Source organism: Numida meleagris, chromosome 3 (genome assembly GCF_002078875.1).
Source record: "Numida meleagris isolate 19003 breed g44 Domestic line chromosome 3, NumMel1.0, whole genome shotgun sequence".
NCBI lineage: Eukaryota > Metazoa > Chordata > Aves > Galliformes > Numididae > Numida > Numida meleagris.
In genome coordinates, this window is record NC_034411.1 from 56,008,496 (window position 1) to 56,034,226 (window position 25,731).

Consider the following 25,731-nt stretch of genomic DNA (forward strand, 5'->3'; position numbering starts at 1 on the left):
AAGATGTACATAATTTTACAAGCTTTTAATTTTAATTTACATTTTCTTAAATTATGTAGGCCCCAATAAACTATAATCTGCTAATACATAACAGACACCCTTGGCTTCAGTTTTATCTCAAAAATGCTGCTATTGCTGGGATTTGGCTCGTGTCATTTCAGCTCCTCTTCAAAGTTACTAAATACCATATTCATTTCAAGCATATGCTTGGTATCACTCCTGTAAAGTAGAGATGACTTTTGAACCAAAACCCTGGATCTGGACATAAACTCACAGCTAAAATTCAGGTTTCCTATTGTGGGCCAAGCCCACATTCTCCACAAACTCTGCAGTTTCATTGGATGCAGGATTTCATCTGCTCTGAGACGAAGTGCGCCTGTATAAAGGATTTTGATTTGGCTTCATCTCTCTTGTCAGTGCTTACACTGGAACATACTCTGCATCTACTGTGGATGCAAACACTGCTGCTCACACTGGCTTTTAATGAAATCATTAACTGAGAGCTAGCTGCCACCTATGTCTTTGTGTGCTATCTCCACAGGCATCTAAAAAGAATCATCGTTTTTAGCTTTTGCTTCCTTTTTCACTGATAGGCTGAGCTGCATGGAGTTATATCTATTTAAGTTACTAATTTGTGACTGCAATCACAGTATTGTATTCTGTAAGCTGAGTATTCAAATGCCTAATGAATTTTCAAGTTCTGTACTGACTGAAAACTGCTAGAGTATCAGCAAAGGCATTATATTCTATACGTCATTTGCACAAAATACTTGCAAACATGACATTGTGCTCAATTGTGATAGTTCAGGAGAGGCTGAAGGGAAGGCAGTTTCTGATTAATACGTTGTTGAATTAAAATGCACTCAATGTCAAAATGACCAACCTTCAGCTTAATCCCATCTGGAACAGTCTGTCTTGACTACATCTCTGCCTTGGTAATTTTCTCCTCTCTATTGTTCATGCAGGAAAATTTATCGCAGTCATTTCTTTCTACAAGACAGGCATGTACAACACAGTCTTATTAAAAGATATGTAACAATTTTTGCTTAGCAAGACAGTATTTGTGCTCTGCAATTTTACTTCAGAGTTTTAGGATTGTGAAGGTTTTTGAGATAAATCTTTGGTGGGGTTTTTTTGTGCGTTTTTGTGGAATATTTTTATGATTAACTTTTGCTGGCTTAGGACACAGAATTCAAGTTATAATCAGAAGTTTGTCATGTTCTGCAAAACTTCCCTCCTTTTGCCTCCACCTCCTCTCTGAAAGTCCAGTATATTAATTGAGCCAGACTTGTCAGATAGTTAAGAACAACTCCGCTGCAAACCTTTTTAAGAACTGATGGTTGTTGCTGGGCTATTGTTTGTTCTAACATCTGTTTTGGTAAAGAGCACTGAAAAGCAAGAAAAAAAGAGAAATAAAATTGTTTCATGCATTTAAATAATGCTATCACTTGTTAAAAAAAAAAAAAAGAAAAATAAGCTACTTCATTATACAAGTTTTTTTCATAAAAACTTTTATGTTGACATTCTCACACAATGTTATGGTGCTGGAATTTGAGAAGGGCTTTGTTCAACCTTTTTGCTATTCTAGTAGAAACACTTATTTCTCACTTGAAGACTATGAAAAACTGGCACCACAGGTCTTATGAAAATGTACTTCTAAGCAAATTTGACTAGACAAATTCTGTAAATATAATTAAGCTTGTACATCATTTTTACTTGTTGGATACACAGATTTATCTAAGTAGCTGGTGCACAGTGATTTCTTATGTGGTTATTCTTATGTGATGGCTTCACACTTTCTAGTGACAACAAAAAATTATTTTTCTTTTCCAGTGACTTGTATACCCAATTCCAAAGCAGCAAAGAAATTCCATTTTCATGAAGTTACAAAGGAATTTTGCCTTGTTTTTTTAGTGGCTCCAGGCTTTCACCTACCAAATAACTTTCATGTAATATATCAACAAAGATTAAATTTGCTTACTACCTGGTAACTAGGCATACACTGGCTTCAAATCAGAGATGAAGAACTTCAGCTCAGTGCTGACTGCTGTTCTTCTGTAAGCATAATTGGAGTTTACATTTAATATCTCTTGTTCACACTTCTTCACACAGTCAGAGCACAGGCAACCTCAGGCATCTCCACACAGAGTAATAAAAATTAAGAAGCAGTTTCCATCTTCTGCAATGAGAGATGAACCACTCCAGTTGCTTCAGAGTGCTTAAGCTGCATGTAGGTTACTGGGGATCCTGTGCTGAATATGGACCTTGCTCATTTTCCAGAGCTGAAAGACAGCATGTTCAGTACTTGCAAGGTAATTATCACCATATGGACCAAAATTATTAATATACATGACTAAAGGTAACATATTTCTCAATACTTCTTCATCAAAATCCCCTCCTTATCCTCTCCTCAGATGCCTGACATGCTGTGGAAATATGTGAATTCAAAGACCCTTATGGTTGCTCCTGTATATTAATCTTTTGTAATCAAAATTAGGTGAAGAAAGACAAAGCTGACTCAAAACAGTAGACACCTGCATGAGGAACAGAATGGAAAAGCTACCAAAATATACCAAAATATTTACCAAAATGGGCTGTACTCCTGAGAGTGCCAATGCCATCTTGCCAGCAATTCCAGCTGCCGAAGTTGATCCTAGATATGCTGAATGTAGAATAATTTGTGCATCTGACCAGTAAGACATTCTTTATAATTCTCTTCTTTCTCAAGAACCAATATTTTATCCTCCATCTGTGCTTAATACAACATGTTCACCTTCCAGTAATGCCATTGGTGCACTCCAGATATTTCATCTACTGGCTGGGAATTTGTAGCAAATACGCTCACTGCATGGTTTTCAGTGGGCTAAGTAATTCATGAAAATGGCTCTTAGTTCTCTCATCAGAGAATCAAGAAATGATGTTGAAGGTGTTAAACTCCTCTTTTTTTGCTTTCAAGGTAGCGGTCCCCACTATCAACCTCCCAACATACTCTCAACTGTCCTCAGTCAGTGGAATTATTGAGAATCCAAATAAAAACACAAACTTTCCTTTATTATTTTTTTCTTACTGCAACAAAACCTTAAATGCTTTGGTGCAGCCCTTCTCTTTGATTTCTCTGAATTTCAATTTTGGTCATGTCAAAAATTATCACAAAAGCTTTTTTTTTCTTGTTTTGTTTATCTACATAGTTTTTAACCAAAGTTACATTATAACACACAAACACAGTCTTCCCCTTAAGGCACAACATATCATTATGCACATTCTGTTTGCCAAACTTATAAAAGAGACAATATTATATAACCCTCTCCCTCCCCTGTCCCCCCAAAAAGAAAGAAAAATTGCATCCACTTCCAAAATCAGCTGCTAATAAAGTCACAGTAAGTTATTTTCATCAATAATTTACACAAATTACAGGTCTAGACAGGATTGTCATTATACAGTCTGAGTGCATTCCAATTCAGATTTTCTGGGTTAGGTAGGCTTAAGTCTGGTTCAAACCTCAGTGCTGAGAATATATCCCATTTTGAGGAATGTTGTTGAACACCACCTTGTCGGTTGGAAAACGCATGTTGGTGCTTTGCCAGTTCGAGTCCTTTCTTCACTCCTGTCAGAGCTCATTTGGTGTGTACCAGCAACCTCCACAGTTTTAATCCATTTAAAAACGTTGCATATATAAGATCATAGAGCTTCCTTATGTAGCACTAATGTTTTAACTCCATTCAGCAATCTGAATTCTTCAATTTGGAATTTTTAATTCCAAGTATTTCTTCCCTTCTTAAGACAATTCATATGTGTAAAGCCAGAGGCATTATATCACACATAAAAATTCAGTGTACTTGAAATATATATATAAAAAAAAAAAGGATCGCCAACTTTACAACACAGTTACAAATACTCTAGTTCCAGTGCTTGATGGAGAGCCAAGAGGTCCGAATGACTGGATATCCTCCAGAAAGGCATGTTGTGCTGTGTTTGTCAGAGGGGGAAAAAGGTCAGGAACAATGAATGCTATGACAGAGGGCGGTATCTGATACATGAGTCTAGTTAGGTTACCACCATGGAGCTTACACCACTGTGTTTCTGGAATGATTTTTGCTAGTAAGGTACTGACAAAAATCAGGCCAAAATAGATCTGAGCTCAATAGTTCACCTGAAGGTAAAAAAAATTAGACAGCCTTTCTTAATAGTGTCTTTGTAAAGAGCCCATTATTTAGTGAGGGCTATTTGCTTTCTTGTTATCATGGAAACCCATACAAAGGAGCATTAACAGGAAATCTGCTTCTGTTCCACTTGTTATGCTTTGCAAGAGACTGAAAGCTCATTTGAAGGGTTATAAGACTTTCATAAAACGTGGCTTCACACACACTTTGAAACAGAGTTGAATTACATTTTTGTCCTTCTGGGAGGAAAAGAGAAGAAATATCTTTTGAGGAGAAAATAACACATTTCTGTACTTAAAAGAAGATAATGTGTTGCAGAAAGCATCATTGTCTCTGAGAGATGCAAGTATACGCACTCTTCTCCGTCAGCAATTGATCAGAGTATAATAAAATTCATACTTTCATGTTCTGTTCAGATCTATTTGTAATGTGCTATATTCATCCATTCCTCTGAATTCTGTGTCTATTCATGCAGTATAGCCAACATTTAGAAAAAAAGCATGCCGAACTGGAAAGTACACAATCCAACCACCTTTGTTTAGCACAAACTACGAAAGACCCATCACCAGTACTCTACCTATATCAAGGAACCATTTGGAATAAGCATTTCAGTTATTTTCATTTTGTTTCCATTCCACTTACACTCTAAAAACTTAACACTAATAGGATGCTTAATTACACTACTTCGAGCACAAACACATTTATATAATTTGTGCAGGCGTGCTGAGGCAAAAAAAAAAAATACGTTTTTTGCACATTTTGAGTGTCTATATTGTGAAGTATCGTTCAAATTATTATTAATTTGATCTCCTTCTGAACATTGAAAATTTATCTGGTGTAGTTTAGACTCAAATTCATAAGATGAGGAAACAATACTTCTAAAGAAATAATTTTTTTTTAGAAACAGATTTGGTGCATAGTCTGTATGTTGTTTTCTTTTTCTGTTTGCAGATGTTTCTTTTTTGAATCAAACTACATGTTCATCCTGCATGCTCCTGCCAGCTACAGATCTTTCCTTTTGTTAGTAAAAAATCTGCACAATCCTTTTAATGGTTTTCCACATTCTCTGTAACACTTCTTTTCAAACCTACCTGGTTTCACTGTTTAAAGAAAATGACCACCCAACCTTCATGTCAAACCCATGATATATCTTCTTTTTATCTGTAATTTGCTTGACATTAGTCAGACATTTTTGCCCCAATCAGGTTTTTTTTTGTCTATTTTTAAATGATTTTCCATTTTTTCTTACCAAACTGAAATAAAGCAAATGCTAGAATCCAAATGGTTCGTTTTACTTTAAGTGCTGATCTCATCATGCTCTTATTGCCTTGCGTCTGTAGACTGAAAAGATTTGTCATTCTGTCACTGTGCAACACTGACAGAAATGCAAACAGAAAGGCTTGCATTAGTAGCTATGTATCACACCAACATTTCAGGAGACAGGTTACCTTTTTTGCTGCCTGTTCTTCTTCTACACCATCCCCAATTACAACATATACTACTTTTCTGCCAAACCTTTGCATAATTCGTTCAAAGCAACTTTCTTTTCCTGGAAGATAAATGAGATAAGAGTTCAGAGTGAAGTTACCTGATTAGCTGCATGCTCCTCATCTCGGCCATCTCCAATCACAACATAAGTTATGTTAGTGCCAAATCTGGACACTATACGCTCAAAACAGCTCTCTTTGCCTGAAAAACAATGCACTACTTGTTCAAGCTATCAAGCAAGTTACCACGATGCTCTACAAAGGTTTACTGCAGCAGTAAGCAATCGCTACTACTACTTTTCTTTATAGTTCCCAGCCTTGAGGTTTAGAATTAAAACCGCTGAGAAGCAATTAACGCTGTTAGTGACACTAAGCTGACTTGGGTCAAATTAAATCTTTTTCTTAAGAGTTACAGGAAAGTCACTGCAATAAAGGAATTAGCAGCACCGCAAAAATGAATAGGTTAGAAAAAAGGAAAGGAAAAAAGGAAAACTGAAATTAAATGTTTCCCTATTATTGTAGTAATAATTTTTCAAGGACTGCAGCGATTTTAGTTCTAGTATATCTGCAAAAGTAAGTCATGTAGGAATGGAAAATGAGTTTGGAAAACAATGGACACCCAAAATAAAATTAGACAACAGGTTCCTGGGAGAACTTCCATGAAGTTTTTGGCTCTTCTGGAGGAATGTGGAAACAAGCAGGCTAAGCCAGTAACAATAAACAGGATTGAAAAGAGCCAAGCAAAGTCACCTACCCATCTCCCCACTGCACTACCGCTTTGGTTTACGAGCAAATGATTGTATTATTGATCCGTAACTGTCCAGATAAAATGATTTCACTGTTTCCACAGGCAATCTCCACACTTAACTAACTTTTCCCTTAGGAGGCATCTCTTTGATAAGCAATCTACACATGCCCCATTGCAATTTAACCATCATTCATTGCCACATACCTCCCATTAACATAGAGAAAGATTCTTTTCTTCCTGTATTTGCTTTTTACCTGAAGTTTGTCATTATGTCTCCCCCCACCCCAGGGTTTTCAGTCTCTTCTCATAAGCTCCTGATTTCTAGATCTCTGATTCTTAGCGCTCTTCTCTTGCTTTTCTTCAGATGGTCCATAGAAAAAGGCTTATGATTATGAAAAGCATTGTGTGTATTAATTGTTCAATGAGGATCAGATTTCAGTGTGTGCAAGCAACAGCTACAGTTTTAGCCCTGTGCTCAACACAAAGCAGAGGTCACTGAAATGAAAAGCAGGTCCTGTACCCAAGAGAGTTTGCTGTGCTCCCAGCAAGGATGTAACAGCAGCCACTGTTCCTAGAAGGAAATCCTGGTGCAGGACTCCTTCCACAGAGCCTCCAGAGACACTGCTTCACTCCTCAACCCCTTAAGTGCTGTCAGCATGATTTTCTTTGTTCTGAGTGTAATCTCATTAACTGAAGCCAACATATACAGGCTGTATGACAGATGACATTAATTCCAGAAACTTCTCAATACCTCGCTGTATTTGGGATACTTTGTTCCCTGACTTTTTCAAAGGATTTGAGGCATTTCTGTCTCAAGGGATGAGCTACAGCTAATTAACAGACAACTGAGATAATATATTTTCCTGACACTGCTATAATATAAATTTTATCACTTTTCACTTTTTTTCCACAAGTTTTTTCGCTTGCAAAAAACATTTGGGAAATGTAGTACTTTTTAAATAAAGTGGCACTGTCCTTGTTATTCAAGATATCTTAGTAAGCATTCTTAAATTACTAAATGGTAAATCATGAAATCTGCCAAAATTATTGCTAGGTGTAGATTGTGTCATATCTCACAGGACTGGTAACTTTTCTTATATTACAAGACAACTTTGGATGTGATTCCCAAGCACATGAATCTCCAAACCCAATTAGCAGCAGAATAGGGAAGTGCCCTTGAGGCATCCATCAGCACAGCTTCTGTGGGTACCAGTCATCATTATGCTCCGTGATATGCTGTGATTCCAAAAAAGCTTGTGAAACTGTGGTCTACCTTGGGTAGAGTTGAAGATCAGAGCAGAGACTATTTTAACAAAATTTCTGTTTGTATTAGAATTAATGAAACACTCCTCTTCATTATTCTCTGCACATTTTATGTTCTCTGTATTTTAACTAGGAGTTCCTGAGATTTTTAATCAGTGCTGGGACCTTTATCATATTAGGCATATCTGAAAAGAAGCTGAATTAGAACTAGCATTGACATAAACAACTCTCAACTTGTGCAATGTCTAACTTTTAATTAAAAATGTGTTAGGAAAGTGGTTTTGAATCCATCCATTACTGGCAAACAATTATTATAGGCATATAATGCAGTGTAGTTAAAATGAATGAAAGAATAATTTTCTTACCTATTTTAGTTGCACTGTAAATATTTTCAATAGGAAAAGCTCCTCCTAAGCTGTATAGCAAGACTTTTGCAAGTGCTGGGATAAGCTGGGTTGTTGTTACCAACACATTCACACAGTTACTCCTAAAATGAGAGAAACAGTTTAAGTTTGAATCGTTTAAAACCTTTACCCAAATGCTGATGAGGTGAACCAGCTGTGGAGAGCATATTCAAGGTTTCTAAACATTTACTTTCACTCACGCAGCAGTGCTACTCAGCACCATCACTTCCAGGAAAATACACATAAACTTTTGGCAAAATCCTTTGAAATGTACATAGGCATGATTTATAGGAAGTATTCCAGGCTGATTTATGAAAACCAAGTCCTTGAAGATGAGTCCACTGAAACATACATATAAGATCACAACCTCTGAAGATAGACAACCCAGTGCCTTCAAAGCATCATTTTCCTGCTGGGGATTACTTGGCAGTAGCTACCAGCCAAATTAAAGTGTTAGGAGAAAGTAAAAACATCATTTGTTACTCCTGTCTTGAGGGGAAATAAGTGGCCAATATACATTTCTGCACGCTGACATCACTTTCTTCATGTTTCAAGAGTAAGTTTTTTTTCTGAGAAGAGGGAGAGACAATCATAATCACATTAATAAGATAACGCTGAATGGAATGGTTGAAAACTTGAATGGAGAAGCTGAGCCTAGCTGTTACACAACAGAAAACTGATAGCCAGAACATTTCAGGCACTGACAGGCTGGAACATGAGTTTGGTCATGGAACTGAGAGCAACTAGTTGTGACTTTTGGTCCTTCTGTAAGCCCCAAGGCAGACCATAGGCTATTACTTCTGTCTTAATGTATCTCAGTTTCTTGTCAGTAACATGTAGGTGAAGTTTAGCTGCCTCATGGGCATATCTTCTGAAGATTTATAGCTGTACAGTTATTTGATGACAAGATAAATGACTGTTACTTAGCAGTCCTGAGCCAGTGACAACAGTTTATCACATTCATCCTCCAATGCTCAACTGATCAACATTATACAATGCCTTTTTGAAGACTAGCAATTTTGAAAGAAGTGCAGAGCTAAACACAATGTCTTATACAACTGTTTTACTTTTTTTCTCATGAGGTGCGTATGACACTGAGAAAAAATTTAAACAATAATGAAGAGAGAGGTATACTGCAAAAGCAACTACTTTTAAAATTATTTTTCACATCTTTCCAAGTTTGTTCTTTTCTGTTTAACACTGATTTTTTCCCCTCAGGTATGTTCAGAAGGCAAGGTGGCTTCTTTATAGTTTAAAGCCATGTTTTTGAGGATTTCCAATAAAATGCATATTAAATAGGTGACTAAGCAACAGCAGTTTTCACAGCTCCATTATTTCAGGTGAACAATTGTGTCTCATGACTGGGATCCCAGACTTTTATCTGAGTCATAGTATCAAACACAGATAATCATTCTTCTGAAAACTTAGATATATGTTTAATCTTACTGATCTGTTTGGAAGAAGGACAGATGAAAAATGATTTACTCTTCTGGGATTTATACAGTACTTAGGTACCACTATGAATAGGCACAAACATTCAAGTTCAGAATAGACAGACTTGGAGTTCAGAGGTTGCTGCCCACAATTTAATAACTTAAAGTCTGGCTCACAGTTCCAAAATACCCTTTCAGTGTTCATAAGACTTTTCCTACTACTCAATGTAGAAATGACAGAAAATGAAATCATTTTTCCATGGAATTTTTTCTATGTCCTATTCAAAAGTTGTATTACACCTGTACTGTTCTTTAAAAGTACTAGTATACTTTAACTTAAAATGTCACAAAATAGCTACTAAATATCCAGAAAGAAAACCTTTTTTTTTAAAAAAAAAAAAAGAAAAGGACTCAGTACATACCTTGTGCTGATAATTGATAAGGATTTAAGTGCATTTGTTAGCCAGGAGTCTGTCAGAGCTTCAATCTCTGCTCTTAATTGCAACCATGCATCTCTTTTTGCAGGACCTAGGAGTCCTTTTATGAAAAAAAAAGTAAGAAAAGAAATAAAATTAAATTCTGTATTAACTGGAATGTATAGATTTTCAGTTACTGTTTCAATTTTAAATTTCACCAGAATGAGAAAAAACATGGTTTTGCTTTTTTTTTCAAATATTCATTCACCACATTTGACTTTGTTTCGAAGAGTGCCTCTCAAAAGTACACGTTTTCAAAGAAAGTTTTTACATACATCTTACACTGACTATCAGAGGCAGTGACAAGGGGATCCCTTGGGGATTGTAGGCAGAGACACTCAGAAAATAATGACTTTATTATACATTTGTCTTTGCAGTATTTGCATATGTTTATAACTGCCTTGCTTGTGACTCTGTATATACATAAACCTCGGGTTTTGCATATGGAAATATGATATTTGTTTGCCGATGGCTTGCCCTTCACATCCTTTTGTAGATAGCAATGATAGTTCCATTTACAGCATTTGCAGCTCTGAAATGGCTGTACATCTTATGACTTTATACCTCAGATAGTCCTTTAAAACACCTTAAGAATCTTTAAAGTATGAATGGTCAGATTTCCAAAAAAAAACACCTAACTTCACCAATATTGAGAATTCACTTCTTTATAACGAAGCAGTTTTATATTTAGATATGGTACTGGAAGAGCAGAGAAGCAGGCTTGGTGATGTTAATATACCTCTTCTCTTTCAGACATAGACTATCTTCAAAAATCTGAAACAAAGCAGCCTAAAAATACTTAGCTTGACCTAGCCTACTGTTGCATTCTGCCAGCTATTCTGAAATAGATTTATACGAAAAAAATATTTTATAAGAAAACCCTGTAAACCTTTGGATAAATGTTTCAAGTATTCTTAATATATAAGAACTTGTTTCTTGATATCAACAAAGGGCAAAGCAGAACAATTGAAAGTCAACCATCTACTACTATCCTTTGCTCCTCTGGTTTGATCTTGTGGCACATAAAGACCCTAAACTACTAAAAGTAAAAAAACATATGCCAGATTTGCCTAATTTAGGAAATGATTAAGCTAATGACTAATCCACTGTCCATACTAGTAGTACCGTTACCTATTTGAGAGAGACTGCAAGAAATGCTAAAAGAACACTGATGTGGTTTTACTAAAGGTGAGTTTAAACTTCCTCTAAAACGAATTTTATCTGACTTGAAAAAGTCCATGCTCTAAAATACGAGAGTGCTCATTGGGACTCCTTCCTGGCTGTGTTTGCCTTGTCTCATCCTTGTCTGTGGCTTTAGAAGCATTTGAAGATTTTGTGAGTATTCCCTATTCTCACAGTCTCTTCTTGAGAGATTCCTCAGAATAGGGCTGCCTGCCTCTGCAAGTTATGCAAGATTCTCCAGGACAGATTCTTGCAGTCCTGCTGTTATGATTTCCTAGAAGTCTGCTGGCACTGACATGAGCAAGTCCATGAATGAAAGCAAGAACAGAAAAGCTTTTCTCCCAGATGAGGCTAGGATTTCTTGCTGACAGAATAAACTGTGTAAACAACAAAGATAACAAAAAGAGCTAGTCATATGGCAGTGCTAGGGGTTTCTTGCATCAACTAGTGAAAACAGACTAGCCGGTGCAGAGCAAAGAATTAAGCAGTCAGTGTGTTGTTGCCAACCAGATCTTGAAAATGTAGATTGGAAAAGAATGCCAGCCAGAACTAATCTATACTGTGGAAATTACAAAACCTCTTTCCTAGAATAACAGTTTATTTGAAGTAAAATACATGTCTTAATCAATCAGTAAGACAGGAGGAGGTAGATACAATTGAGCTGGGTCTGAAGGAGAAAAAGGGGCTCTCTGCAAGTTAAACAGAAGCCTGCCCTACTTTCCTGGCTCTGGTTCTCCTGCACAATGGCACAACATTGGATCTGTCTTTACAGTCAGGAACTTTTAACAGCCCAAGGTCCAGTCACATAATTTTCACTTCAATCTGTGGCTTGCAAGGCACTTTGACTTGGCAGGAGTTCACTGCTATATGGTTTAACCTGATCAGCATTCTAAATCGTTTTTCACAATTAAACTCACCTCCTATGTTGTTCTTGTAAGTATTATACAACTCTTTTACTCTTCTGTAACGGAAAGCCAGCTTCCTCATCCAGTCAACCCCTCCTCTTACACCTGTTGGCAGACAAAGGTTTGCACTACTTGCAGCTGCATGGAAGCCATCAGTTGCAAAACTGTAGGTACTGCAAACACCCAAAATACAGTAAAAATAAATACAATGTATTCCTGTAAATGCTCAATTTATTTATTATTTGTAGAAAAAAAATTGAAGCAAATGCTCTATCTTACCTTAGGTCTTGTCCATTATCATCAGAAGAAACATCATCTATGTGAACTTGATCACATTCCTGTTGAAAAAACATCAAATGATAAATTATTTTAAAGAAGCCAGTGCACACCATATATATGCCCAGTAGAGATGAAGAAATGATTGTTGCAGGCCACTAACTCTACCAGAAGATGGCAGCGTATGTACACTTACAGCTTCATACCACCATCGCTTTCTTCAAGAAAACACAAACTTCTACGTTGGACAAATCAGTTAAAATAGGTCTTTAGAAAAGCGCTTTCTAATTTTTGTTTGACTTTAAATAAAAATTATTTTAATTGAAAAAAAAGAACAATTATTAGTCTCCATCTCTCTAGCATAGCAATATTCCAAAGTCATTGAAACCTTATTTCCCTGTTCCCTAACAGTTAATGATGACGAGCCTTAAAAGGCTTGCAATTTCTGTCAAGTCTTTAGGAGTCTGAATGCTTATCAGATTCTTGTCTTGCTTTACCTGAATGTCTTTGGCTAAGAAAATCAGAGATAATCAAGCAGACCTGGAGCAATTCACTATTTCCTGGTTTTGGAGGGCTGCAAATAACTCCAAGAAACTGAGGTACCTGTAAACCTAAACTCCCTTCCAGTCTGTTTTTATAATTCGGTACCTCTTCTGCACAACAGTTACAGCAGAAAAGTAGGTAAATTCAGGGGAAGCTCAAATAAATAAATAAATAAATATGCAATGTGTATTAGTGTTTTTTGAAGTTGCTACAATTAACAACTGTCCCCAAAAGACACACCAGAAATTCAGTGTCTGTAAACTTTTCTGTGTATAAGTGATTTTTAAAAAATATTTTAAATAGCAATTGCTAATATGATCTTATTTTTATTCATGAAAAAGTTCAGGGATGTCTTTAAAAATGACTCCTCAGTTAAGGTTGTCAGATAATTTAGACTCACTACTAAGACAAATGAGGCTGAACTTTCAAAATGCAGTTTTATGCTTCAAATAGAGTAATCGGAGTCATCTACTTCAAATAATATTGCCAACAAGCAAACTTAATTCAAACCTCCTGTGAAAAGCAGGAGGACGCAGTTCTGATTTTCAAATCTCAGTCTAGTATTAGTGCTAAGCTACCCAGATGAAGGATAAATCTGAGCAGAGATGTGATTTCCAATTGTGTGTACCACAAGTTCCTAGAACTTATTCAGGAAGCACGATTTTGGCGAATTACCATTTCTGTCCAAGGTTTTGTTTGCTTTGCACTGAATGAAAACTTCAGTAGACTTTTATCCACATGAAGTTATTGTTTTAAATAGCAATTTGTATATAAAATAAGCATAGAATTTTGTTTTAATATCAGCAATCATAATATGAAAATTAGTGTCAAGACTAAAAGAATGAGTGGTCAAATTCTGCTCATCTGACTTAGTCCATTAAGACAAGCATGAAAGACCTGCATTCAGGGAAGATAAATGGATGAATCATTCTTCTCCCCACTGGAGAAATAAAATTTTTTGGCTCTGTTTAAGGAGATTATCTTAAGCTGTAGAATATTTTAAAGAAGGTGCTTTTGGATGTAAATAACAGATGAAAAGAGAAAGAAAATGAGAAGTGACAGCTGAAATAAAATATTTGTTTCTTTATCCCTATTTATTATTTACACTCAGGAAAAAATGCAACTAGATTCCACTCAGTGTAGGAAAGGAATTAAAAAATCAGAGAAAAAGTCTCAATGGGAAAAGAATCTTACTCAATATTTTGCAATATCTGAGCAGTATCTGGCTTCCTAACCACCTTTCACTGGAACTGGTCAAAGCATAAGATAATTTTATAAGTTTAAGAATCAATCCTTTGGATTTGAACATGTACTAATTAAATGGAGGGCACACAGACGTCTTCACGGATAATAAGCTGTCTGAGCTGTTTGGGTTCTTTTAAGTCATTCAGCTATATTGTTCCAGCCTTGAAAATTCCAGATAACTGTTCTGAAGACAATTTAATTATTAAGTTTAATATCAGTGGGTGGCAAAGGCTCAGCTGTTTGCTTTTATTTTTTTATCTCACAATTAGATTATTGACTCCAACAACAGGAGAATAGGGAAACATGTGGTTTTCTGGTTGCTTGCCACTTGTTCCTGCAGTAATGTTGCTAAGTTTCCAGACACATAAAAGGATTGGAATTAACAGCATTCCCCAGCTTCCTCCTTCTTCCTCTTCCTCATCTCCTCCTGGATCTATTGCTCACCTCCTAAGCAGTATGCCAATACTTGTTTCCTGACCAACAGCAAACTCACGTCCTCCCACTCTTTGCATCATTTTATTTTGTCTTCTTGTTTACTTCAAGTAATATGCTTACATTTTGCAAATTCCCTTATCCAGTGTGAAAAAAAAAAAACAACACAAAAACAAGCAAGCAAACTGGAGATAGTTCTATACTCTTCCCAAGTGATTCAGAAAACTGGTGGCTCAATACTAGATCTTAATTGTCTGTAAAATAAAACAGTTGAGGGGAGGAAGGAAAGGCTTTCTGTCAATTTAAATGTTAAGGCAAAATGGTTTTTGCAGCATCTACAGTACTCTCTATACTCAAGCCACAGTGGCTTACTGTCAGTGCAAGGTCAAAACTAAGAAAGATAAAGTTTATTTCCTACTACTGTGTACAGGAAAGGAATCTAGATATAACAGGCTCTTCCTTGAAGCAATACCAATTTAAATTATATCTGAGTGCAGTCAGCTCTTTGCAGCAATTTTCAGATACTAAAAATTCGAGAGTGCAGAATCAACCAATAATCATAAAAGGTATCTTCCTGGAATGAACAGTAATTTCATTACCCAGCAGAAACACTCAGATTCACTGCACTGAATACAAAGATGTTGTTATGGAGGGGGATATTAAGCAATATGCTTTTTGAGACTATACAGAAGCCCCTCCCTTTTTATGTATATGCTTCATTCTCCATTATAACTAGCTTGACCTAACTCTTAAATTTTGAGACTTTCTTGTATCTGATTTTTTTCTACTTCATTTCCTTTTCTAATGTGAAAAAAAGCTTACAAAATCCTATTTTAAATATGGTAGGATTACCATACAAATGGAGATGTAATTCAGTTTATTTGAAATAAATATACTTTTTCCTTCATTATCCTAGACAGTAGAGGGGGATCATAGAGTTTGAAGATTCATGGTTGAGAAATGAAGAAAATGTTTTTTGTATATGCGTAGTATGCACTACCAACATTTCTAAAAGTTGTCTTAAAATTAATACTGAGATAAAGATGGAAACTTCCATTTATTCCTCACCTGCTTGAGAACCGAATGTTTTAGTCTGGATACTGTTACTGAGCTTAGTTCCAGCTCTAAACATTGTTTAGGCACATTAACTTTCTAGAGCACCGGACTCCTGTTTTCATGGCAAAATACCAACTGCCCTCCCAAGTGATATTTCTCAAGCTAACTAAAATTTATACACTAACAATGAAATAGCTGGAGAACAGCCTAGCCTGAAATAAAACTACAGCTTGGCTGATTAGGACATGGGTTACTGGGTCAGTGGGGAATGTCTCAACAGATTGGAATTTCTGCATCAGCAGTCATTGTAATGAGACACATTTGCATAGAGGAAGGAAAACTTTATTTTTGTATGTGATAACTTTCAATAACTTGGTTGTTATTACTAGACCTTGGTATGAAACCAAGAAAGAAAGAGAAAAAAGGAGGGCTTAGACAACACAGTGAATTGACTGGGTTCAATGCTAAAGGAATCTAGGTTCATTAGTACATTACAGTTGTCATGTTCAGAGACACATGATTTATGATGGGATGAAGATGAATGCAAGAGAGAAGGTGTGAGACCTGATGGCTCAGCACTAGAAAAGTGAGATGGAAAAAGGATAAATAATGTCTGCTGAAAAAAAGGCCTATCTCACTTCCTCCAGTAAGCACTGAAGGTCTTGCCTCTTGGTAGCCATGACCATCAGCAGATCAGCACCAACACTGTAGATTAACTCCTCATTACCTAGGGGAGGATAGAGAGAGGAAGACAGAAAGAGACATGGAGAGAGACAGACAGACAGAACTGGGGAACGGTCAGAATTCATCACTCAGTCGTCTTGCAGATACACTGCAATATTTAGTGCTTAGAAATGGCCATGTTCTCTTTAAACATTTAAATAGGCAGATTTGTTCATCTACATATTAAAGGATATCTCCATGTACTTCGGCACATGATACCATGCTTGTAAGTACAAAGTCATTTTTGTATCTTATTTGATAAAGAGAATCTGTGCACGGGGTTCATATCAGAACAAGAAGCTCGTAGTTTTGGTAATCTTACAATACACTTGGTTTTGAAACAAAGCCAAATTCTGGGCTCAAAAAGAATTGCTTATGGAAATTTGTTTTAATCCAATCAAATTGATTGAGTTATGAGATTCTTAAAGAGAGTCCACAAGGAGTATTCTCTGATTTATCGAAAATTGAATACTCTCTGGATACTGTTCAATCTCTCAAAAGAGCTGGAGTGAGAATTTTTGCACAGGGTATTAAGACCACCCTATGAAGAATATACAAAATGTCATGATCCAGATTTGAAAGTCACCTGTGGCAGCTGAACCTGAGAACTACAAAGAAAATAAATAGAGAATAGAATGAAGCTTCAATGGTCACAAGCGAGACTAAAGTATATAAAGAGGTGAAAGCTCCTTTTTGCTGATCTCATCCATGAACTCAGCACAAGTTTGAAAAAATCTGGGCACATGCTACTGAATGGCTTAAAGTTCATTGGGTGCCGCATGAAATCTGAACGTGGAGGGGCAAAGGTCTGCTAAAAAGAAATTTAAGCAATGCTTTGAAAAATTGATTTGGAATCTATCCCTGGTACAGAGCACCAGAAAGAGAACATTCACCGAATGCACTTGCATTGTCAAGTGATGACTCACTTAGACTGTAATAAAACACCGACTGCTGAAGGAATATCCAGGGTTTTACTTTCTTATGTGTCTGCTGCTGGAAGAAAGAAGTACAGCACAGGTATAGGGTGAAGTAGATCTATTTCTTGACATGAAAATTGCTGAGAATAAATGAGATCTGCAAGGCATAACAAAGAACCTCATCCTACTACCTTTTGCTTTCGCTACTCCCGCAGCTGACAAAGGAACAAAGGAAGTACACATTAGAAAAACAAGCCGCCCAGTGAATGGAGAAATCTCATTTATCCTCATTTTTTGTGTTCACTCACCAGAGACCTTTCTCTGGCATTTTACACTAGATCTCAAAGTCTTCCAGCTGTCATTAGTGGCAAAATATCTGACCATGGAGGAAACTCTGGGATCCACTCCGAGTAGGACAACTGATTTAGATCAGGGGAAGGTCTTGAAAAGCCTGCAGTTCAATTTGAGAGTTGTTTTTCACCTGCTGTCTGTTCCACAAAGTAAATAAAGGAAGAAATAAACACAGCTGTAAGACTGTTGCATTCCACGTTAGCAGTTATGGACTCCTGGACAGAAATGAATATGAAGCACTACCGATGGGCCTGCTCCCCCGGCAGTTGTCCCTTTGGCGGTCCATCTGCATGCTTCCAAAAGGCAAGTGATCCACAGCGGTCACTCCTCAGCAAGAGGTCTCCCCCTTTTCTGAGCAGATTGCCAAATGACACACCCTGGGTATGTTGTGACAGCACGTGTTGTTGCCTGGTAACCTCAGGAAGAAATCATGGGCAACCAGGAGGCTCCACATTGTCAGGACGTGACACATAACACTCTGAAAATGTGAAAGCCTGTCAGATCAAAAATTTTGGATCGGAACTTCTCTCTGGACTTTACCCTTTTATCTGGAAGGAAAATAAATGAGTAAAAGATAAAAAATATACCACAAGCTAGAGAGTACAAAATTTGATACCTAACAGGATTTGATATGCAGAAGCCATATCTGAATTGACCAAACTCATATATCTGTAAGGCTTCCAGAAACTTGGTGGCAAGTGTCAACCAAGTGCATGGGACAGTCAGTGAAAAAGGCAAACTAATACTTGTGTTATTAAACATGGCTTACTGAAAGTCTTAGTCTCTGAAAGGAATACAGCATCATAAATGAAATTACTGGCAAAGTAACCAAAAGTGTAATGAATCTAATCAGATATATATATGGTGATTTGAGTCTTCGAACTCACAAAATTAGAAATAACCCCGTGTTCTCTTCAACAGTTACAATTATTTGCTGAACCCTTTTCAGTCTTTAAAACTAAAAAATAAATAAATCAAGAAACTTCGTAACAGAGTTCAGAAAGGCATCCCTGTTAGCTGATATGGAAATTGAGACAGATATAGGAATTTTTCATTTTTATTCCATATACCACTTCGGCATTTTTCAGAATGAGCTATTCCTGTCTATAATATTTGGCTTGAAATTGACAGAATTCTTTGGGGAGCAGAGAAGAGAAGAAGATGGCCTACCCATAAGCTCCTCTATTCTAACAGCAAGGTTTTGGAACTGATGATCAGAAGAAAATTGAGACTGCGTTCTCAGTTTGTGTGGCATTGGAGACTACACTGATGAATAAATCCACCACAGTCACACCTCTCTAATGCTGCAATCTTTGAAGTAAATGAAGGATATTCTTTGAGCAAGAAAGAAGGACATGCAGCCAAACAGCTACTTGTGAACGTAAAGAGAAGAATGAAGTCTCTTTGTTCAGATGGTGCCACCAACTCAAAGCAAATATAAAGAATTTCAAGAGAAAGAATGGGAGACACATGCATCCCTCTCCTGGAAATCATGGCAGACAACTCTAAATCCATGGGCACTGAAAATACTGCCCTAAGACAAAGGTCTATCTTAGAAAGGAAGGCATAGTTTCCAGATCACCCCTCTCACTCAATTTCATGGAAGGACTCAATCGCTGCAGGACTTCACATCCATCTGACTAATCTCTCTGTGATAAGCATATGACGTACTCTGGAACGGCATATAGCATCATACATAACAAGCATTAATGCACAGTAAAACCACTGTGTTGACACTGTGTTGCAACAGTGTTTATGTTCCTTTGATTCTTACCTCTAAATCATTAAAAAATAAATGTGTATCAGCAAGATTAAAAATCATTTCTTCCATTCGCAGTCCAAGGGTCACTGCCATTGGTGGATCCTTAAAAAACAGAAAGTCAGATTAGCTACTTACGTACCTTTAAGTTACATCACTTTAAATTACTTTAAAATTTGTTGTATATAAAGTATTTTGAAAAATTAACACTGCAACATTTTTTTTCCTAAAATTCTTTCAGTACTAAGCTATTTTAATATAACACTACAGGAAGAATTTGCTGACCACGTGTGAGAATGTTTGGAGAGCTGGGCATGTTGAAACATCATCTTTCTAGAAAGTTGAGGCATTTGTGACCTGGCTAAACTATGACAAAGGGGAAAATCTGGCAGCCCTACGAAAAGCTGCAAAAATAAAGCTGTAAACAGGGAAGATACTTCTCACAAATTACTTCTGTAAGAAAAAGAATATCATAATAAGAATTTACTACATTTTTCATCCCTGAATCTTTTATAAAGATATGTAATTATCTTGACTGTCAATTTGTAGGCAGAAAAAAACTAGTCAAGGAGCAGTAACTAGCTTTTTTTTAAGTCCATGTACTATGAAAAGCAGAGGCTAGAACAAAATACTCCATGTACTACCTGGCCCACCACACAATTCCTGTAATCTCTTAGTTTGTCTTCCCAATTTTTGGATACACAGGAGTCCTCATCAAGGTCATGTTAAACTGGATTTGGAAAGGTAGCAATCTCTACCAAATTATTTCCTTGTAAGTGATTATCTTACACTTCGATAGGAAGCTGTGATTTACGTCTTTTCAGTTTCTAATGTTTCTGCTTTAGAAAAATATAAAAGGCAGTCTGAAGTCTGAACCCTTGCTCATTTCTCCAAACTAAATTTCACTTTACATAAATAATCACTGCCTTACCTACCCTTATGCCTTTATCAGTTCTTTCCCATACTTCCTGCTGCTCCAGTTCTCATCCACAAACCTGTGCTTGGCCCTTTCCAGTCTCAATATTTACTCTTCTTCTGTGCAAGCACTGGTGAATTTCCAGGATCTCCATTATGATTTTATTGCAGCTATTCTGCAAAGTGCATGCTAGTGTTCTTCTGCACTTTCTTCAGCGTGTCTACCATCTATGGCACAATTCTTTAGGTGGTCCACAGTACTGGGAAAGCATACGCAAGTTTGATTGTGTTACAGATCATCCCTTTGTTTGTTCTGAGATACAGGATTTCTACCCCCGGATGGGGTTCATTCAGAATGTTCCAATCTGCTTGTAGGTCAGCTTTCACAGTATCAAATCACACAATATTAGCAAGACACTACAGTTTTTCTGATCTGCAATAGCTGTTTCTCTGAGAGCCTTTAGTGTGCAGCAAATTTAAGGTAATTAATTTGACTTTGCTTGGCTAGCTAGGAAAGAGGGTAAGGCAACTTACATTGTCTTACATTTGTTTAAGGATAAGAACACATGCAGACAGTTTCTGATGCCTTGCGGACAGCTGATAACTAGTTATTCCACTGCTTTAATTAACTCCTGCACTTTTCAGGTTCAGATGGTATGCTTAAGATACTGCAATGGTTTTCTAAAGTGGATGCGATACTCTTCTCATTTAAATAAGAAAAAAAACCCTAAATTTCATAGCTCAAATTGATTGTCACTAGTGAGTTTTTAGAAATATTTTCTTAAATGCTTTGAGATCACAGGACTAAAATTTTACCCATATGCTCCCATCTGGCAAAAATAAAAAATAAAAAAAAATCCCAATACTCAAAATTTCAAATGATCATTTATAAGTATTAGGATCAAAGTCTTCCCAATCAGGATCAGACGTCTGCTACTCCAGGGCTTCACAAAGACAGAATAAAAGATGGCTTCTGCCCTGAAGCACTTAAAAACTAATGGAAAAATCTGAAACATGGACATATTTTGACCCTTGCTCATGAAAAAGTCAAACTTGAAGGGGAGAATAGCGTGTAAGAAATTGTAATGATCCAAAGTTAGATCTAATTCTCAGGCAGTGAAAGGAAATATTTCTTTGTTGACCTTTGAACTGGTCTAGACTACCTTTCAGAAGTAAAACTAAATGCAGTGCCTAGTAACATAACTTAATCCCCTACGTCTACTGCAATCATATTCTATGGATTTGAAAGCTGTGTGGGTGAGGGCAGCAGCAAGCGTAAAGGTCAGTTTTCCAATGGGATGATTAAGGTATGCACATTAACAGATTTGCAAAAAACTCATGTAAGATACTTAGAACACAAATCACAAAAATAGTGTGGACTCATGAGATTCCTCATCAAGCCATAATGCTTTTATCAAAATGTCATCACATATAAACATATGTTTCTCTCTCCTTTTTCTTACCGTTTTTTCTCTGCACAGAAAATTATGTTCTTGTCCTTAAATACAATATAATAAGGAAGTTTTGCAATGTTTTTTAACCTCAATCCTATGAACACTAAGGCATGTGCATAACTTTATGCATAAGTGGTTATTCATTATTATTTATGTGAGTTAAGGTATTCACTGGAGTTCTCCCAAGACTGGAATCTTAGACTTCTGATTCTCAGTCTCTTTTTTCCTCTTCCTGGGTAGAAGTGGACTGAAATGCAGAAATGTGCTGTAACATATTCCATTATAATCCAACTTATTTTTACAGAAACTAACAAATATGTATCACAATTTCCTGCCTCACCCAGTAGAGTTGAAAGACATAAATGTGACATAGCTTTTATGATTTTCTTATTAGTAGCATTTTTGTAACCAACTATGCCTGGCTTTATTACTGTTAAAATGAGATTTCCTATGTTTCTGTTTTGAAAAAGGCAGGTGAAGGATATTGCTAGGTACTGTAGGTAAAATGAAATAAAGCAAAGAGATCAGTCTGGGACCTCCCTGTAACAACTTTGGCTAAGAAGAGTAATTGGAATTGAGGTCTCAATTAATAAATCTGCCCAAACATTCACTGCAACTGTTTAACAAGAAGTAGACATCAAGTTCCATCTCTTGCCATGTAAGCCCATCCATTCAAATACAAAAATAGACAGAGGAAGCAATTTCGTCATGATCTTGTGGATATTGCAGAATGCATAATGTTTGCAGAATGTGGAGGAACATCCCAATCTTTGTTTTACTGTCTTTCAACTCAAAGTGGCACAAAGAAATAAGAGCTGAAAAGAAAGAAACGTGCAGCTGATAGAGATTTGAGCACAACAAATTGAGAAATCGAATAAAAGGCAGACAACTTTTGCCAAAATGTTGCTTCTGCACAGGCACACACAAAAGAGGAAATAATAATAATAATAATAAAAGCAAGCCTGGAAGTTTTCCCCAGACAATTTAGAGAATAAAAAGCACAATTTTTTGGCCGTCAGAGGCATGATTTCAGTCAGACATCAATAGCATGCAAAGGAAATGACCAGTTACAACACCTCCGTATACCAAAATACAAATTACTTCTGTTATGTCAGTATGAAGGCTCTATACTGGAGCCAGATTGTCTGTCTGTGGACTTCTCTACTAGACTGGTCCATCCACTGGAATGTCTCCTGGGAGAGTAGGTAGAAATATCCTGGGAGACCCAATATTTATATGTTTTGTTCAAGAGAAAAGTGGCTTGAATAAAGCCCCAAATGCTCAGTGGCCATTAGTAGAAGAAAACTGTTTAATATTATGTTGGAAGGTCAGGTTTTAGCACAAAATGTTCAAAATAATTTTATTTCTAGTGGAAAAAAATACAAACACACTAAGCTATTTTATACAAAGCCTCGGATAACAAATTGGTAAGTAGTCAGGTAGATTCATTTTGACAGGAATTTGTACACATGAAGCCTTAAAAATAAGCAAGAAAGCAAGCAAGCAAAACATGTGAATAATATTATAAAATTATATCTTCAGTGGATACTTGTTCTGAACAGACTTACAACAGAAGCGACCTCAGGAAATGTGGAAATGCTTAAGTTAAATACTGATATTTTTAGCTTAAAGACTCTTCCTTACATTACATAGTAATGTCAGATTTAAGCTCAATTCTCAAACTCCCATAGGGGGCGCTCATTCACAGGTGAGTTTCATTTAGCTGGTAATAGAGGAAGAGAATACATCTCTTAATAACCATATCTGGTCGCTGATGAAGGAAGACTCACGTACTCCACAAGGAGTTTCTGTTCTGTGCTCTCCAGAAGGCAGTAGGAAAATTGACTCAGAGGTCTCAGACAATGAGGGAGTGAATGGAGAGCACAACTGGAAGTCATGAGAGATACATGATTAATATAGACAGACTAAAGCGTGTTTATGAGCGTATTTGAGAGTGTCATCATGTGTACTAATGGCGACAAACTTTTTCTGTTTAATGCCTGGACAAGCAGAGAATGAGCAATAAAAAACTTCTGAGCGCATTCCAGAGAAGTCTACAAGGTTAATGTGGCCTCCCTGGCAACTTCTTTCCATTAGCAATTCTATCAAAATGTCAAAATGCGATCAACAAGTACGGATTTGTTTTGATATTTGCACGTGGAAGTCATATTCTTATCCTCCCAAGGGCATGGGGGCCCTTCACACTTTTTTGACCAGTTGCACTTTAAGTCGTGGCATTTATCTGGGCATCCTTGCCCTCTGGTTTGACCTGGGGGAAATGAATGAAATACACGTGCTCTGAAGAGGAAAAACTCCAGCCTAATCAGCCTTAAGTCAGCAAGAATAAATGGAATATAATAGAACAAAGAATACACGCTGTTCACAGGGAATAAGAATGTACCTCATAAACTTTAACAGATGACGACATCTAACACATGTCCTGTCACATCAACAAATCCTTGCTTAAGAGTTCAGCATTGTAGAAGACTGTATCTGCCAACTGGTGCTCAGCTGCAAAAACCATCATCAGCCACACAAGTCATAATATAACAGCTCAAATGCCAATGTTCATGATTTACTACTGCAGTAAGCAATTAAAAATAGAAATGTACCAGTTTTATGAAGTATGAAGCAGATGAGCAAATGAGATGAACAATGAGAGGTACTTTTTACTGCTGGAAAGCAGCACAGTTGCCCTGAAAACTAACAGAGGTATAGTGTAGTTTTTATTCTCTGCATTACCTAGGACCAGTCCGATAAAATAACCAAAAGTCAGGTAGAAACACCCACAGGGAGAAAACAGCAAGCCAGAGAATTGTTCTCTGAATTGGTTTTATATCTTAATATTTTAAAGTGAGGAATAGAACAGCCTCTGGCCAAACCTCTCCCCCTTCAGTGGAGTTCAATGCTGTACTCTACTGCTGCTTAGATAAAAGACAGCAGCTTGCTGGTCTCTCCCGCCGGCTATAACAGCACGAAAGCCCTCACCGCAGATTTGCACTCCATGCACAGTCAGAAATGCATGGAGCAGAGGGATTAAAATACTCATTTTTGAATATTTTGGTTTTGCCCACTCACTGCAAGGTAAAGAGGTAAAGGTAAAGAGCTACTGAAGAATGAGAATGGAAGTTTACATCTCAAGAAAGAGATGAGAGGGAACTGAAGGTAAATATCTTTGCCTGTCTGTGTATTTGTAGTGGTTCTAAACACAGCATTTCAATGCCTGAAAGTAAAAGTGAGCATACTTGGTATAAACAGACACCTCTCCTTTAAAGCAATGTTTCCACCAAGGACTAACTAATCTCATATAGAATATTTAAATACAGAGAGAGCTGAAAAATTGTAGTTTTTTGTTTGTTTTTGTGTCTTCTCATTTGGGAGTAAATTGATCAAGTTATACAAAATACATATAGAAAAAATACATATGCACAGCTGAATATCTAAATGACGTTGTACATCTTTTTTTTTTTTTTTTTAATAAAACAGAGAACAAATAATTAGCATTTAATGGTACCCTGTAGGAATAACTGCCCCTCCAACACTTCTGAAAGACCAATGTGATCACAAGACTTTCATTGAGAACCTCACAATTCATGGACAATTTATCCTCATAGCAACCCCATCCTCATAGCAATCCCATTCTCATAACACTCCAGACATCAGTCTGAACTAAGACTTTGTTTACAGATGAAAATCACACACAGAAAAGATAAGGGCCACATCTGCTATGGGGATCATGCACCAGGAGCTGACTGAGGTCCAGATGTGCTGTCTTTCCCTTCTCCCACATCTAACCTCTTAGGCACTTAGGCTCAGACAGATCTCATCTTAACTTTAGACAACACTTCAATGACATGCCAAAGCCTACTCAGGGTAAGCTCTCTCTGTATTCCCTTTCTTACTGCCCTTGTCTATTGTTGCAGTTAGCAATACAAATATTGCAGCTTATTTTCCTAATAAGCTTTTTATAAATATGTTAAATGTAGTTTCTGTAGGAAAAAA

General features: G+C 36.7%; 1 protein-coding gene across 13 annotated transcripts in view; it reads right to left on the reverse strand.

Annotated features, from left to right (window-relative positions):
• The window catches only part of EYA4 (EYA transcriptional coactivator and phosphatase 4), a 159,036-nt gene continuing 133,305 nt past the window's right edge, over window positions 1–25,731 (reverse strand). For 9 of the 13 annotated variants that reach the window (XM_021392498.1, XM_021392493.1, XM_021392491.1 and 6 more), the window contains 7 exons: window positions 19,376–19,465; window positions 12,338–12,396; window positions 12,071–12,231; window positions 9,918–10,032; window positions 8,024–8,145; window positions 5,609–5,709; window positions 1–3,966 (listed from right to left, as the gene is read on the reverse strand). In XM_021392498.1, coding sequence (XP_021248173.1) covers window positions 3,886–3,966; window positions 5,609–5,709; window positions 8,024–8,145; window positions 9,918–10,032; window positions 12,071–12,231; window positions 12,338–12,396; window positions 19,376–19,465 — 729 coding nt within the window. In that variant the 3' untranslated portion in view covers window positions 1–3,885. Of the gene's footprint in view, window positions 3,967–5,608; window positions 5,710–5,748; window positions 5,850–8,023; window positions 8,146–9,917; window positions 10,033–12,070; window positions 12,232–12,337; window positions 12,397–19,375; window positions 19,466–25,731 lie in introns of all 13 variants that reach the window. The other 4 variants (XM_021392492.1, XM_021392494.1, XM_021392488.1 and 1 more) reach the window with 2 other exon arrangements.